Source organism: Rhipicephalus microplus, chromosome 1, assembly GCF_043290135.1.
Source record: "Rhipicephalus microplus isolate Deutch F79 chromosome 1, USDA_Rmic, whole genome shotgun sequence".
Classification (NCBI taxonomy): Eukaryota; Metazoa; Arthropoda; class Arachnida; order Ixodida; family Ixodidae; genus Rhipicephalus; species Rhipicephalus microplus.
In genome coordinates this window covers 200882156-200895038 of record NC_134700.1, presented here as the reverse complement: position 1 = coordinate 200895038, position 12883 = coordinate 200882156, and the positions used below count along the sequence as shown (strand labels likewise).

The 12883-nt window shown below is 42.3% G+C and overlaps 1 protein-coding gene across 2 annotated transcripts in view; it reads left to right on the top strand.

The window, feature by feature from the left end:
* The window catches only part of mute (gon-4 like protein muscle wasted), a 40230-nt gene that overhangs the window by 15665 nt on the left and 11682 nt on the right, over positions 1 to 12883 (top strand). Inside the window, exons 14-19 of one of the 2 annotated variants that reach the window (XM_037418690.2) lie at positions 1211 to 1324; positions 3302 to 3670; positions 7093 to 7371; positions 8997 to 9134; positions 10262 to 10414; positions 11631 to 11812. In XM_037418690.2, coding sequence (XP_037274587.2) covers positions 1211 to 1324; positions 3302 to 3670; positions 7093 to 7371; positions 8997 to 9134; positions 10262 to 10414; positions 11631 to 11812 — 1235 coding nt within the window. The remainder of the gene's footprint in view (positions 1 to 1210; positions 1325 to 3301; positions 3671 to 7092; positions 7372 to 8996; positions 9135 to 10261; positions 10415 to 11630; positions 11813 to 12883) is intronic. The other variant, XM_075890332.1, reaches the window with a different exon arrangement.

The following is a 12883-nucleotide window of genomic DNA, read 5'->3' as shown; positions in this document are numbered from 1 at the left end:
TCTGCTTGCTTTTTTTGTAGCCTTAAGGGTACTACGCTGAGGGCAGCTGCCTGTTAGGTTGATGGAGTACTTGTCTGGAAGTCCATCAGCATTCCCTGTATGCCAGCACATGACTTTTTTGTGTAAAAACTTATCGCCAAACAGTCACTACTGCTTTTCAATTTGAATAACCCACTGCCGAATAGATGATCTCGTGTAATCCCCACATGACCTCCCTCTCTGAATTTCTGTTATTTTATCAACATTGACACCACTCTAGAGTTGCCATTGTCTGAAATAGATGGGGCCACTACAATTTTTCGTTGTTACTTTCTCACTTACAAAAGCTGTGTGCTTGCCATCAATCACAATATTGCCACATTCCTTCCTCGAGTTTTGTCGTCGCCCCGTTACATTGTAAGTTAGTCTCAGTGCAAAACAGACCCGCACTGTTCGAGAAGCTTCAGGACTGTAATAGCTCATTTTGTCAAGATTACACACACAATGCAAACAATACAGATTATTCTAGAACCTACATGGCTGCTAGCGATAATGCTGTAATGTTCAATGACACATGTATAAATGCCGACGCGTGTCAGCGTTTTTCAATTGATTGACGGCCGGCGCTCTGTTCACCACTATCAAGGTCAGCGTATAGTATCGCTGTAATCTGACTTTTCGTTTGCCAACTACAGATTGGGCTAAATAAACAGTTTCATTTTGGACAGGCCATCTCTGCTTTCGTCAGCGTCTCAACTCCGTGGCAATACCATTGTTAGACTAACCCTGTCTTTTGATCTAGTGTCTTTTAGCGGCCATTTGATGTCTTAGTACTAGTATTCAATTACAGCTTAGTCTCAGTTCAGTAACAAAACTAAAATTGATAGCTCAAAGCCCTCAATTTGAAAAATGATATTTTGTTGTTATTGTACAAATAAACTCATCGCAAAGCTTAGCGAGACTTTGGGTCACATTGGTAATATAGTATTTAGTATAGTAATAGTATAATATAGTAATATAGTATAGTATAGTAATTGTTTGATATCTCCTTTCTTTCCTCCTCCCCTCTATGGGAGCAACCAGCAAGTGTTCTTTTGTATTTTTTCACAGTCGTGTATTGGTCTCCGTTTTGTGCCGTATCTTCATTATTGTCTTTTTAAGTTATATCCTCTCTGTATCTGACCTGTAACAATGAGATCTTTTTTCTCGTTTCTTTCCGACCCAACTGTAGTACTGGCACATACACAAGGTCGCCCCACCATTAGTGTGGGAGCCACACCCGATAGAGCTACGAAGCCTTGTGCCCCCAAGCAAGCGACCCCTGGAGATACTGCCTATGTGGATGGTTAGTCTGCTTTCTTTCTATGTCCCTTAGTACTAAGATAACCTTAATGATGCCAGGCAAGGTATAGGACGCTTCACTTGTACTGTTTTTAAGGGTATTGTAGTAATTTACATGTACAGATGTGAAGAAAGCAAAGTGGACAAAAAGACCGCTTGCTGCTGGCAGGGGCCGAGCCTGCAACCTCATATTACATGCCAAAAATCGGAGATTCGGACCCTGCCAGATCTAAGTTGTCTTTTCGTCCACTGTTTTCATTTAAGTTGTGTGAAACAAAGAAATGAGTCTTCAAAATTAGTTCTAATATCTATAACTCCTTGATTTTTAAAATAATTTATGGAAGCATTATAGTACAACATACAGCAGTGTCGCCGTTTTTGGCTGTTAATGGCACGTTTTTCTAGATGTAACAATAGCATGCATTGTAGTACAGTCAATTCACACTCGTGAGCATGTTTGAATGGATGCATTCAGTGCTCCATGACAATGTTAATACGTATGGCATCTCGAGACTGAGGTATTGTTCATCTAAAAGTCCGAGATGGAAGTGACTACAAATCTACCATTTTGTACAAAAATGCCGCAAAACAGCAAAAATCTGCAAATTAAACTTGTCATGTATGAAATCTTAGAATGTGGCTTGTCAAAGAGGTACTGAGAAAATTACATGCCAAGGAAAACGGTAATCAATGAGGTGTTTGTTCACCAAGGTATTGAACAGACAGGGCAGCAGTTCATACTGTCTTATCGTCTTCTGTGTTCAGTAGCCTGAAACAAACTATATTCTAGGAAATGGAAATACAAAAAAACGGCTTTACTATTTAGGTGCGCAAATCATTTCCCTGTTCTATCCAATGCTTTTTTTCATCTTCGGTGCTGTGACAACACAGTATAAAGAATGAAGTAAAGGAATCGGATATGGCTCAAGGATTATCTGATATAAAAAACAAAACAAAAAAGAGGGAGTTGCCCAGTTTTTTTGTAGTCTTTAGCGAACTGTCTGGTAGTATACCACTGCTAACACAAAATGATATTATACCACTGCTAACACCACAGGTTGATGCCACAATACTGGGCCCTTGGAGTAGGCTTATTGAAAAAACAATGAAATGGGAAAACACCTGAGCAGCTTGTGTAAAGTCTCCTCCACTGCTGCGTCTTTCTAAAACCAGGTGTTGCGCACATCAGCCGTAGTTGTAACAAAAGCAGGCTTGTGCAAATATTCTAGCATTTAAATTATCGAAAATTTCAAAGCATTCGAAATGAATGAATAGATTTACATTAATCCTCATGTAACCCTCTGTAAAGATGTTTCACTGCAGCGAAGGGGGGCTATTTCGTGAATAAACTTTTCCAGAAAAACATTCACACTGGCACAAAGCCCTACTTTAAGGATAAACAAATTTATTATTCTCACATCATTTTGAAAGTCTAAAAGCTTGTTATACCATCTTATATGCTTTAAGTATACTAAATTTTAAAACATAACATATTTTACTGGTGTCACTTGCATTTTGCCAAAAGTCCAGTCCCGTTATTATTCAACGTTGCTCCCACTACCTTTGAACCAAAAAGAATGTATTTGCACACGCTTTGTTTCAGGTCTAAAAAAAAATATTGTGCAGGTTAGTTGGGCCATGACAAACATGAATCATTTTTCCTTATAATATGTAATATATATTATCCAAGTTCAATTCAAAGTTATTCGAACCAAATTACCATTCACTCTGAATTTGCTTTGAGCTAAAATTCACAATTCATGCAAGCCTAAACAAAATAGATGCGCAAAGCAGGAGAACAGCGCAGGGCAACGTAATATTAGGTGCAAATTTATGTGCGCCTAAGGTGAATCGATCCACTCATGGCTGTAGCATATTTCTCCTTTACTCTTGGCTGCCGTTCTATTTCTGTCCCATTCGGAGTGGCACCTGCATCGCTCCTGCAGTGAAGATGACAACATTCTCGCCTGTCTTGTTGCAGCAAGTGCAACTGTCTCTGCGTCCTACACGGCGGGTGACGCCTCCGTTTTCGGGGACGCCCACACCACCGCCCCCGATCCGGCCAGCCAGCAGCACCCCTCCCACTGCAGCCACTGTGGTCTGCCCTTCGAGCGGCCTCCTGGCCATTGGGAGCACTGTTGTGGTATCTCCAGCAACTGCCACTGCACCGGCAACACTCACCGTCGTCTCCCCAACGACACCCCGGCACACGGTGGTGTCGCCCCTCAAGCAGATCTCGCCCATCCTAAAAAAATACAGCCAGTATGGACGAAAAATCCTCCTAAAAACACCTGTGAAAAAGCGACTGAGCTATGAAAAAGAGCCCGCACCATCAGCTTCTACCGCTCCGGTAAGTACTTTTTCAGGCTTGCCAACCTGCTTCTGCACTGTATAGTGAAATCTTGATACAACGAACTTCAAGGGACCTCTAAAAATCATTCGTTATTTTGAAAAGTCGTTGCAGTGAAAGTATTTTTAAAATTTGTGCAAAAATTGTGAACGCAAACGCGTAAGTCACCTACCTGTGCTGGTCGCATTTGCAGTCTTGTTATGCTCTAACAAAGCACAAAAAACAAACCCGCAATATTATGAAACCAGTGCACATTTATTTCAGGAAGAGTGCGATCTATTCTGATGTGTGTGCGGGGGGGGGGGAGGGGGGGGCAGCTCGACAGCTGAAAGACTATCTCTTAAGCGTGCACGTCCTTCTTTCGCACTGCAAAGCATCGGCTATAAATACCGATTCTTCTTGTTGGTTTGCGCACACTGTTTCAACGTCGTCTTCGCACTTGTCACCGTTTCCTTATCACGACAAATCATAGGGATCATATTGGTCTTCAGCTGTGCTCACGTGCATGCTTTGCCGTCGCACTGTGTATAGTGTTTGAGCATTAGTCGAGCATGCATGGGTAATCATTGACAACTTCATCCCACAGGACACTCGCGTCGCATTTTTTACTGTCGTAGCATTTCTTTCGTGCTGCTTCAGGGGCTCAGCTTGAACGTTCAACCACCAACCAAAAGGCTAGAATGCAGCTATGTAGCAAGCGTGCAGTTGAGGCTGCCCGACGAAAACAAAGGCAACAGGGCAAAACCTGACCCGAAAAAGCGGCAGCGGGCAATGACCATGGCGATAGGGCTATCGCACATAATAGGGCAGGAAAATATAAAAGAATGAGGGCGTTATGATGATGATGGTGATAGTGGCTGGCACGAAGCTGGGCATTGTTTTTACAGACGCAAGTAACATTTCACAATCGCTGTTTGTTATTTTGAGGTATTGGGGAGATATAAAGGGGTATAAAATTCGGTACATTAGTCTGAAACATTCGGCATTATGAGATTCGTAGATTTGACTGTATTTATCAAACATTGGCTTCGTTCACATAACAGCTGCATCGCTTTTGACACTTCCACAGGACAGTGACAAACAGTGCCAACTTTCTGAGCATGTAAAAGTAGAGTGGGTTTCGTTGGCGCAACTTTGTAACAGCGTCGGCCAGTGTGGTCAATGCAACCACCAGCATTTAATAGGCGACCAGTAAAAGAGCGAGGGATTGTGGGATACACCGTCTGCTACCGGCTTCCGGTTTGAGAAGAGTAGACGACGGCAAACCGCTTCGCCACAAGCCTCAGATTATCCGGGACTCGCGCGTTTGGTTACCCTTTTATCTTTGTCCTGATAAACCATGGTCGGTTTTTCAGCCATCGGCTGCTCCAACTCGAGCGTGCAAGGCAAATACAGGTATCAATTCTCATGTAATGAAGACAAAAACGAGGTGGGCCGCGACTGTGAAGAGTGCCAGAGCTACAGGTAGCCTTTGAGTACGGAACTTTGAAGCCAGAGTGTGCGAAAACCATTTTAACACAGGTACGTGTGTATTCCACACTAAAGAAAGCTTACGCATGAATTTGCTGTGAATATTATATTGAGAAACAAATTATCGTGCAGGCGCGCCTAGCAAAGATATTATGGGAACGAGTGGGTGAAATCTACCTGCCATATGAGATCAGCGCCGGCCATTGCACCCATATACATGACAAAAAACGCGAAAGCTTCACTCAAGAGTAAGTTTACACGAAGCGCTAGACGAGTTCATTTGCATTTATCTTAGTCAAACTGCGCACCAGGACGGCACCCAAAGGAAGAAGTGCGTTAAACAAGCGCAGGGTTTCGATTATTCGGCGCCATCTATGTCTGACTGTATTGTTTCAGTGCCGCCGTGCCGTGCAGCTTGGCCAAGATCAGCGTTCAAATAAGCATCTGGCTTCGCCTAAGAAATGCATGTTATAGCGCGCTGAAGACTAAAAAATATATATATATATATATCTCAACGCGCTCAATAAGTGTTGCGCTTCATGCCGATCGATTGACGATGTCGGCCGAAGCAGCGATCCCGAAATGAACTCTTAGCATACTGCTACAGTCATTTCCATCCCCTGAGGTCTTTAAAATGGTGGCTTTTTATCTGCACTACCGTATCATACAAGAAAAACTGTTTTATGTATCGCGTGATCTGCTAGCCAAACTGACAGCACCCCCGAGCAGCATAAAAGCATTGCAGATCATTTTAGTGCGACAAAAAAGTTTTCGGACCGTTCACGGCTTTCGTAGCTTGTCATCGTCGCAGTCACGGTTGGCAAAAAAAAAAAACTACTAAAGCACAGACATTGCACGGCCAAGTGCTTTTTTTCAATAGAGCAGTACAGAAATGCGCGCGTGCCGCTGCTGACCCGCGTGGTGCGTCGAACCGGAAGCCATCGTATCCCACAGTTCTCTGCGATTTCCCATTTTACCGGTCACCTATTCCAATTAAAACTGGACCAATATGTGGTTCCAATACCAAAATGTTTTTTTTTTTTCTTTCTTTACTTGTCACAACAGCATTCAGCAAGTTTGGCTCAGCTTAATAGAAGTATACATTCGACGGCAATTGATGTGGTGTAGTTAACACTGCATTTACACCTAGTGTGGTCTTAACACTCCTTCTTCGTTTCACCACACGCTAGAGCATAGCCCAGAGATATGTGCACATCAAGCTTAGCTGTCTCTCATCATAACAAGTAACAAAGGGCTCCTCAAGCTATTTATACATAGATGATTTTACAGCAGATCATGACAGTTGCATTTGGTACAGGCACAAAATGTACTGAAGAATGCTGATGCAAGACTGCATTGATGATGCTGTTTCCAGTAAAGCACAGAGCACAGATTGAGTGGACAATCCCTGTTCGAGATCATAAAGGCAAAACTGAAATTCTTCATTACACTTTTGGAGCTGGTGGAGGCTTATCATTCTTATTTAACTATACTTTCCACCCCCCCACCCCCTTTCTTAATGACAGTATAAGTCGTAAAGCTATCCCTTCCCATAAATCATTCATTCATCCAGGGCACCTCGCATGAAAGAAACATTGCCATGTACATTCCTGCTCATCTTAGATGCACTGATTAGTTGGGTCATCTGAAGAAATGTAGCCAGCAGAGACTGCATTTTGTGTACTTTCTCTACAAATAGAGTGTTAGCCATCTGAGATGAATTATTGCGTTTGCGTTTGGCACGATCATTAGTGATCATAACGGTCAGCTGCAAATTTATGTTTAGTGCCACACACTGAAACAAATGTTCTAGGGCCCCTTTGAAAGAACTCACTAGTGTCAAAGATTCGTGACTTTATAGGTAACGTTCACAAAAATGTGGGGGCCATTCAAAACATTCGAATTGCGTGGGTTTAACGCAGTCAGATTAAGGTTGTTTCCACCGGCTGCAGGTGCAAAACAGCAGTGCCTTGCCTGAAAGGACATCGTCAGCTGATGCAGTCTCGCAGCCCGCTGACACATCGGCGCGAGCTCCACGCAAAGAGACGTTGCCCGCAGCTGCCTCGGAGGAAGCCGAGGACAACGAAGGAGACCTGGCCGCTTTGATGGCAGCGAGCAGCACGATCCTCCGCCGCAAGCAGGCCCTGAGTCGCAAGCGTTCGCGGCAGCAGAAGGACGCGGAGGCCACGTTGCCCCTGCTTGTTCCTGGCCTTGTAGACTCTGATCCCTTGGTGGGTGGGCAGCAATAATGGGTGTACTGGAAAGCATGCTCTATGGATACTGTGGTTTTTTTTTTCAAAAGGGCCCTTCAACATTTTTTAAGATATTTTTGACTGTGCTGTAGATTGGTGTTTAGTGTCATATGGTGGTTTTGGGACGTTAAACCCCACATATTACGGGTACCTCTGTTGGTTCCTCTCATTGACTCATTCGAGCTTGATAGGCTGTGTGAAGTGGTCATCACATACACATTGCACATGAAAGTTTTTCAGAACGTGCCATCGAGAACTGGTGGCATGAGCTTCATTATATATTTTAAAAAAATGATTCTCAGCACTTGCTGTTCCCATCTTACTGGGCTCATCACACTTCAAGGATCACAACCCCTTTACTAAAATCAGCACTGCACAGTAAGCACCAGTGCACTCTTGTACTATAGTGAAAAGATTGTTCTAAAAGTTATGTAGAATGATCACACATTGGTGATATATTGCATCTAAATACTACTGTAGTACTTTAATGTTTAACTCATGTTAGATCAGCTCAGCTTGCTCAAAGCGTTTACGTGTTTACAAAGTTAATCTGTTAATGCATATGTTTGTATAATGCTTTCATCAACATCATCATCAGCCTGACTACGCCCACTGCAGGGCAAAAACCTCTCCCATGATTCTCCATTTAGCCTGGTTTTGTGCTTTGTGCTGCCATGTTATACCTGCGATCTTTTTAATTTCATCGGCCTCCTAACTTTGTCTCCTCTCCTCACTTGTTTGCCTCCCATATGAACACACCAAGGTAATGCTTCAAAAGGTATAAAATTCTTACATTTTTGTTAATTTTAATATTGTGTTTTATAGCATTCTAACTGCTGGCTACCTTTAGCATTCTATTTAAAAGACAAAACTTGTTTCCTGGTTGTTAAGGTTTCTGAAGCGTGAACCTGCATGCTTGAGCTTCACCCTCTGTTAAGAGTAGAGCAGGATAGCATAGCCTGGCCCCGGGCCTTCAACCGTGCCACAAAAAAACAAACATTTGTGCATGTAACACTGGCCATTTCAAACTTTTCTGGAATTCCTACTGCACTTACAGTTGCCAGGTGCCCACAATTGCATAAATCTTCCGTTTGCAAACTAACAAAGCACGCACTGTGCGTCCAGTTGCACATATCGTAATGTGTGGGTAGCTTAAGCTGCCCACTCACTGTGCTGGTCACGTGGTCTGACACCTGGTGCAATTCTACAGTTATGCTACGCCATATTACATGTGTGAAGTAGACTCCTCCTACTACTTAGCATTCTTATAGCCCCTCCCCCTTTCTCTCTCTCTCATGTGGTTCTTCAGGAAAACCCCTGCTTGTTACCCAGCATGCCTGGCTTCGACTGACTTTGAATATTTCATTAATTATTTGTGTGCACCTCTCGAATTTTCACTCACGCACAATAATTTTTCGCTCACAACCAATCATGTCGCCACCAATGCTAATGTTCCGGCGACCATCTTAAATTGTCTTTAATTTTTTGTAATTACACCAATTTTATGCTCTCAATCGAGCATTTTCGTAAATCTTCTTGTCACTAATATCAAGTCCCCCCCCTGTTTTTCTTCAGTTGTGTTGTCTCTCTTTTGCATTCCTCAGAAGGACGAGCGGGAAAATCAATTCACGCAGCAGTACCTGAATCGAGTGCAAGAGGCTTTGAAAGATGACGAAGCTCGTCACAAGAAATTTATTGACCTGATGAAGACTGCCCACTGTGACCAGGTCAATCCTGTTGAGGTAAGATGGACTAGCCTACTTTGAACTTCATCCGGCTCTGAGTACTGTACAGCAGTGCGTATGCAGCAATGATGTATGCAGCAGTAGTGCAAAACAAAGCATGGGAAAAACTATTGGGAAAACAAGCATGAAAACATCAACTTAGTGGACACCTAATATCTTAGTCTGTGCCAATAATGTAGGTAAACATTGCAGAGGCATTAGCAAGCAATTTGTTGCGCTATCTGATGAGAATTTTTAGTTTTTGTACAAAAGGGGCACTTATAGTCACGTCTTTCTTTGCTAGTAGTTCCCTTGTGTCTGTTTCAAAGGTGTGCAAGCTGTGGTATCAAAAAACCACAGCACCGCTCTTGCTGTTCCTTGTGTTGCTCTTGCATCTAGTTTTGCACTGTTGCATGAGATTAGTGCATCGCAAACAGCCCGAGCCTGTGCACTTTAGTTTTTGCATGAATTCAGTCCTGATTCCCGATTTTATACTAGGAGCTTTTTATAAATAAGGTACTGGTAGTTATGTGTACCATTGCGTCATAATCTTTTTAGCTGTCTTATAGTTCCAGTCTTATGATGTTTTGGAGCAAAATTCAAGCTAAAAAGGTGCATTTTTTTTCTGTGCCTTTTTATAGCAGTTGTATGGCACTGCCTTGGATGGAAGTATGTCAGACCATAACATCACAGGCCTCAGTGTGCACATATTAAGGAAAAAACCTGAAACTTGTGCACTTTTATTTTGCAACCAAGGTTATGTGACCACAAAGACCTCCCTTTATTTCCCTTCAGTTTTATGTGGGTTACAAAGATATAGTATTTCACACAGACATTTTAGTACTTCGCATCTTTCCTCACATTGAAAAGTTGCTCTTGCGCATGCTAATAACAATTGATGCTGTCATTCACTTTCTGTGGTGATCGTTGTAAGTAAAACGACACAAGGATCAACGATAGTGGCACCAGCATAACACAGTTCGATGCATGTGGCAGTTCTATCTCGTTTATTTTGTTTAGTCAGTGTGCGTACTAACCATTAGCATACATGTTTATATTGTGTAGACTTCTCAGTACAAGTTCTCAGCTTTGCATTTCGCTTCTACTTATCTGTGCTTCTTCTCCTGACTATATTCTTTTGACAGCTGTACAAGAACATCGAAGAACTTCTCCATGACCATCAGGACTTGGTGGACGATTTTGTGGGATTTCTACTGCCAGAGCAAGCTTTGCAGTGCGGCAAGCTGTTGCAGTATCTCAACTTCAGAAAGATACAACTCTTCCTTCGGAAACTAGAGGTACTTTATGAAACATTTATTGAAGCCTGCCTATCAGGTATCAGTATCATGTGCCACTGAATAATTAGGTTTAGCGATTCTGGAGAAAGCTAACATCACAGTTTTGAAACGTTCACAATTAGGAATAAATTCAATAAACCCAAAACCAACTCATCCCCACAGCAGCTGCTCCATAATATGAGCTAACCAGGAAAATATCAAACAGCAGAGTAGCCATTTCAGAGGGGTTTGGTTTACTGAAAAAGGCACATAGGGCTGCTGCACCCAAATACAAAAGCTAACCAAATTAAAGGCAGTTTAGTGTGGGTGGAAATTTTAAATAGAGTATTTTTGTTTTGTATAGCATAGTCTGAATAATAAGAGCTTGATACTGTCAATTAATGTATATGTTTGCTTGAGCCAAAGTACGAGTCGAAAGTACATCAGATTTTCTGAATTAGTGAGGTGTGACTGCATTGGTCACCATAATTTACAGAGCAAGATTGGGATGATGCTGCCTTCCTCTTACCTATACAGGCATCAAATAGTCTTAAGGCAGCTTCCTTCAGTATGTCAATGATCACGATACCATACTTTGAAAATAAATCAAGAAACAGCTGGTAAAATAGCAATCACTTATGGCAAAAGTGGTTATGCAGCAACAAAATCAAAATGTTCTTAAGATGATGCCACCACAGTGCATCATAGGCTCTCCTTGTATAGCTATGTACTGGAAACGCATTATATCCCGCTCAGAGGTGGTTTGTACACTTTAACTTATCAACCGTAGAGGGTTGTCACACGCTTGTTACTTCAGTCGGCTTGAAACGCAACTAGTACACGTTTACTTGCTTGCTGAGGGGACTACTAGTGCTCATTAACTTCATTGTGCTGCACATTTTTGTCGAAGATTACTTGGTTGAAAACACTGCTATGTTCAACAAGTTGTTGGACATGCTGCGTTCCGAAAGGCCACGGAAATTATGATTTTTGTTGGCTCGAAATGGATACAACTGATAACAAAGTGCCCAGATATATTGTGGTCGACAGTTGATTATTTTTTATACAAAAATTAAACATGACTAATCTTGGAATGAAGGGGTTTAATTACAGGCTAATTAAGAATAATTACTGGAAATGAAGAGCTCAACATATTGCCACTGTCTCTTTCTTAGGGTTGTATTTCAGTGGCCTTGGAATAAAGTTATGGTATGCATCTTTCCACTTTCTCTGGCAGGTTCACTTGGGTCAGCAACCCCAGCAACTGCAGCGACTGATGCGCTCCCTGCACCAGCTGCAGCGTCAGTCTGAGTTGACAGCCGAAACCATCTTTTCTGTACTTCAACCACTACTTCGTGGGCAGAGCCACCTCATAGACGAGCTGCAGCAGCTACTACCAAGTCAGGGTGTCCCTGACAGGTGAACAGCGATATTCAATGGAACTGTGAAATCAGTATATATATTGGTCCTAGGGTACTGTGCTTGTATGCAGTTTTCAAGATGAGTCCATAAGCTTGACTGCTAAAGGTCATTGCTAGTAATAATTGAAGGAATTTTTGTAAAAATACTAGATTGTCTCCTTACTCAACTTCATCGATGCGTGGAACTGTTGCATCCAGAAAAAGTGAAAACCGATTCCTCACCACTCCAGTCTCTCCTATAGGCCAGATTATTTTTGCTCTCGCACCTACATTTCAAGTGAGCACACATAATCTGGACAGCCAATAGTGTCTGTTTAGCGTGGCCAGTATAGAAAGCTGCGGGGGAGGGGGGGGGGTCATGCCAAACGACCCAGCCATTTTGTTTGGCGACCATCTCATACGTATTTGAAAGTCATTGTGCTGATTTACTGCATTGGAAACAAGGAAACAGTAAAATATTTCTGAGAGTGAGTGAAATAACTTAATTAGGTCCACAATAGATGCAAGTTAACTCAGCGTCACCTGGTCAGGCCCACTCGGGGACAATCAAATTAAACTTGACCATTCTGGTGCGGGCCCTCTGGACGGCCAGGAATTGAGAGGTGAGGTCCTGGGCCTTACTCAGCTTGTTCATTTCCTTTTGTTGGCAAGGGGGACCGGCAAAGACACCGCCCAACAGGACATGTTTGAAGTACGCATAACCGCCGCATAACAGAGAGAAAGAATTTTTTCGTCACGTGGCTGCCTTCTGAACTTTCCAGAATGTCGTTTAGGTGTTGTTTGTGAAGAAATTTATTTTATAACTACCGCTCCTTCTTTCTATACCAAATTTGGTATGCATGTTAAGTAAAGGTTCTTGTGTAAGGTGTTTGAAGCTCAGTAATATTAGTGCAATTTTTCTGGCACACAGTATGCTTCCAAGAACTTAGCCAAAATGATTTGTTTGTATTTTTTCTATTACAATATTGCGCTCTGTATGAATATCTGAGTAGTGGATACTTACTCCACAGAAGGTATATTTTGAGGAAAAGTATTTTTAAACTTTTCAAGCTACTAAACTTTACACGAT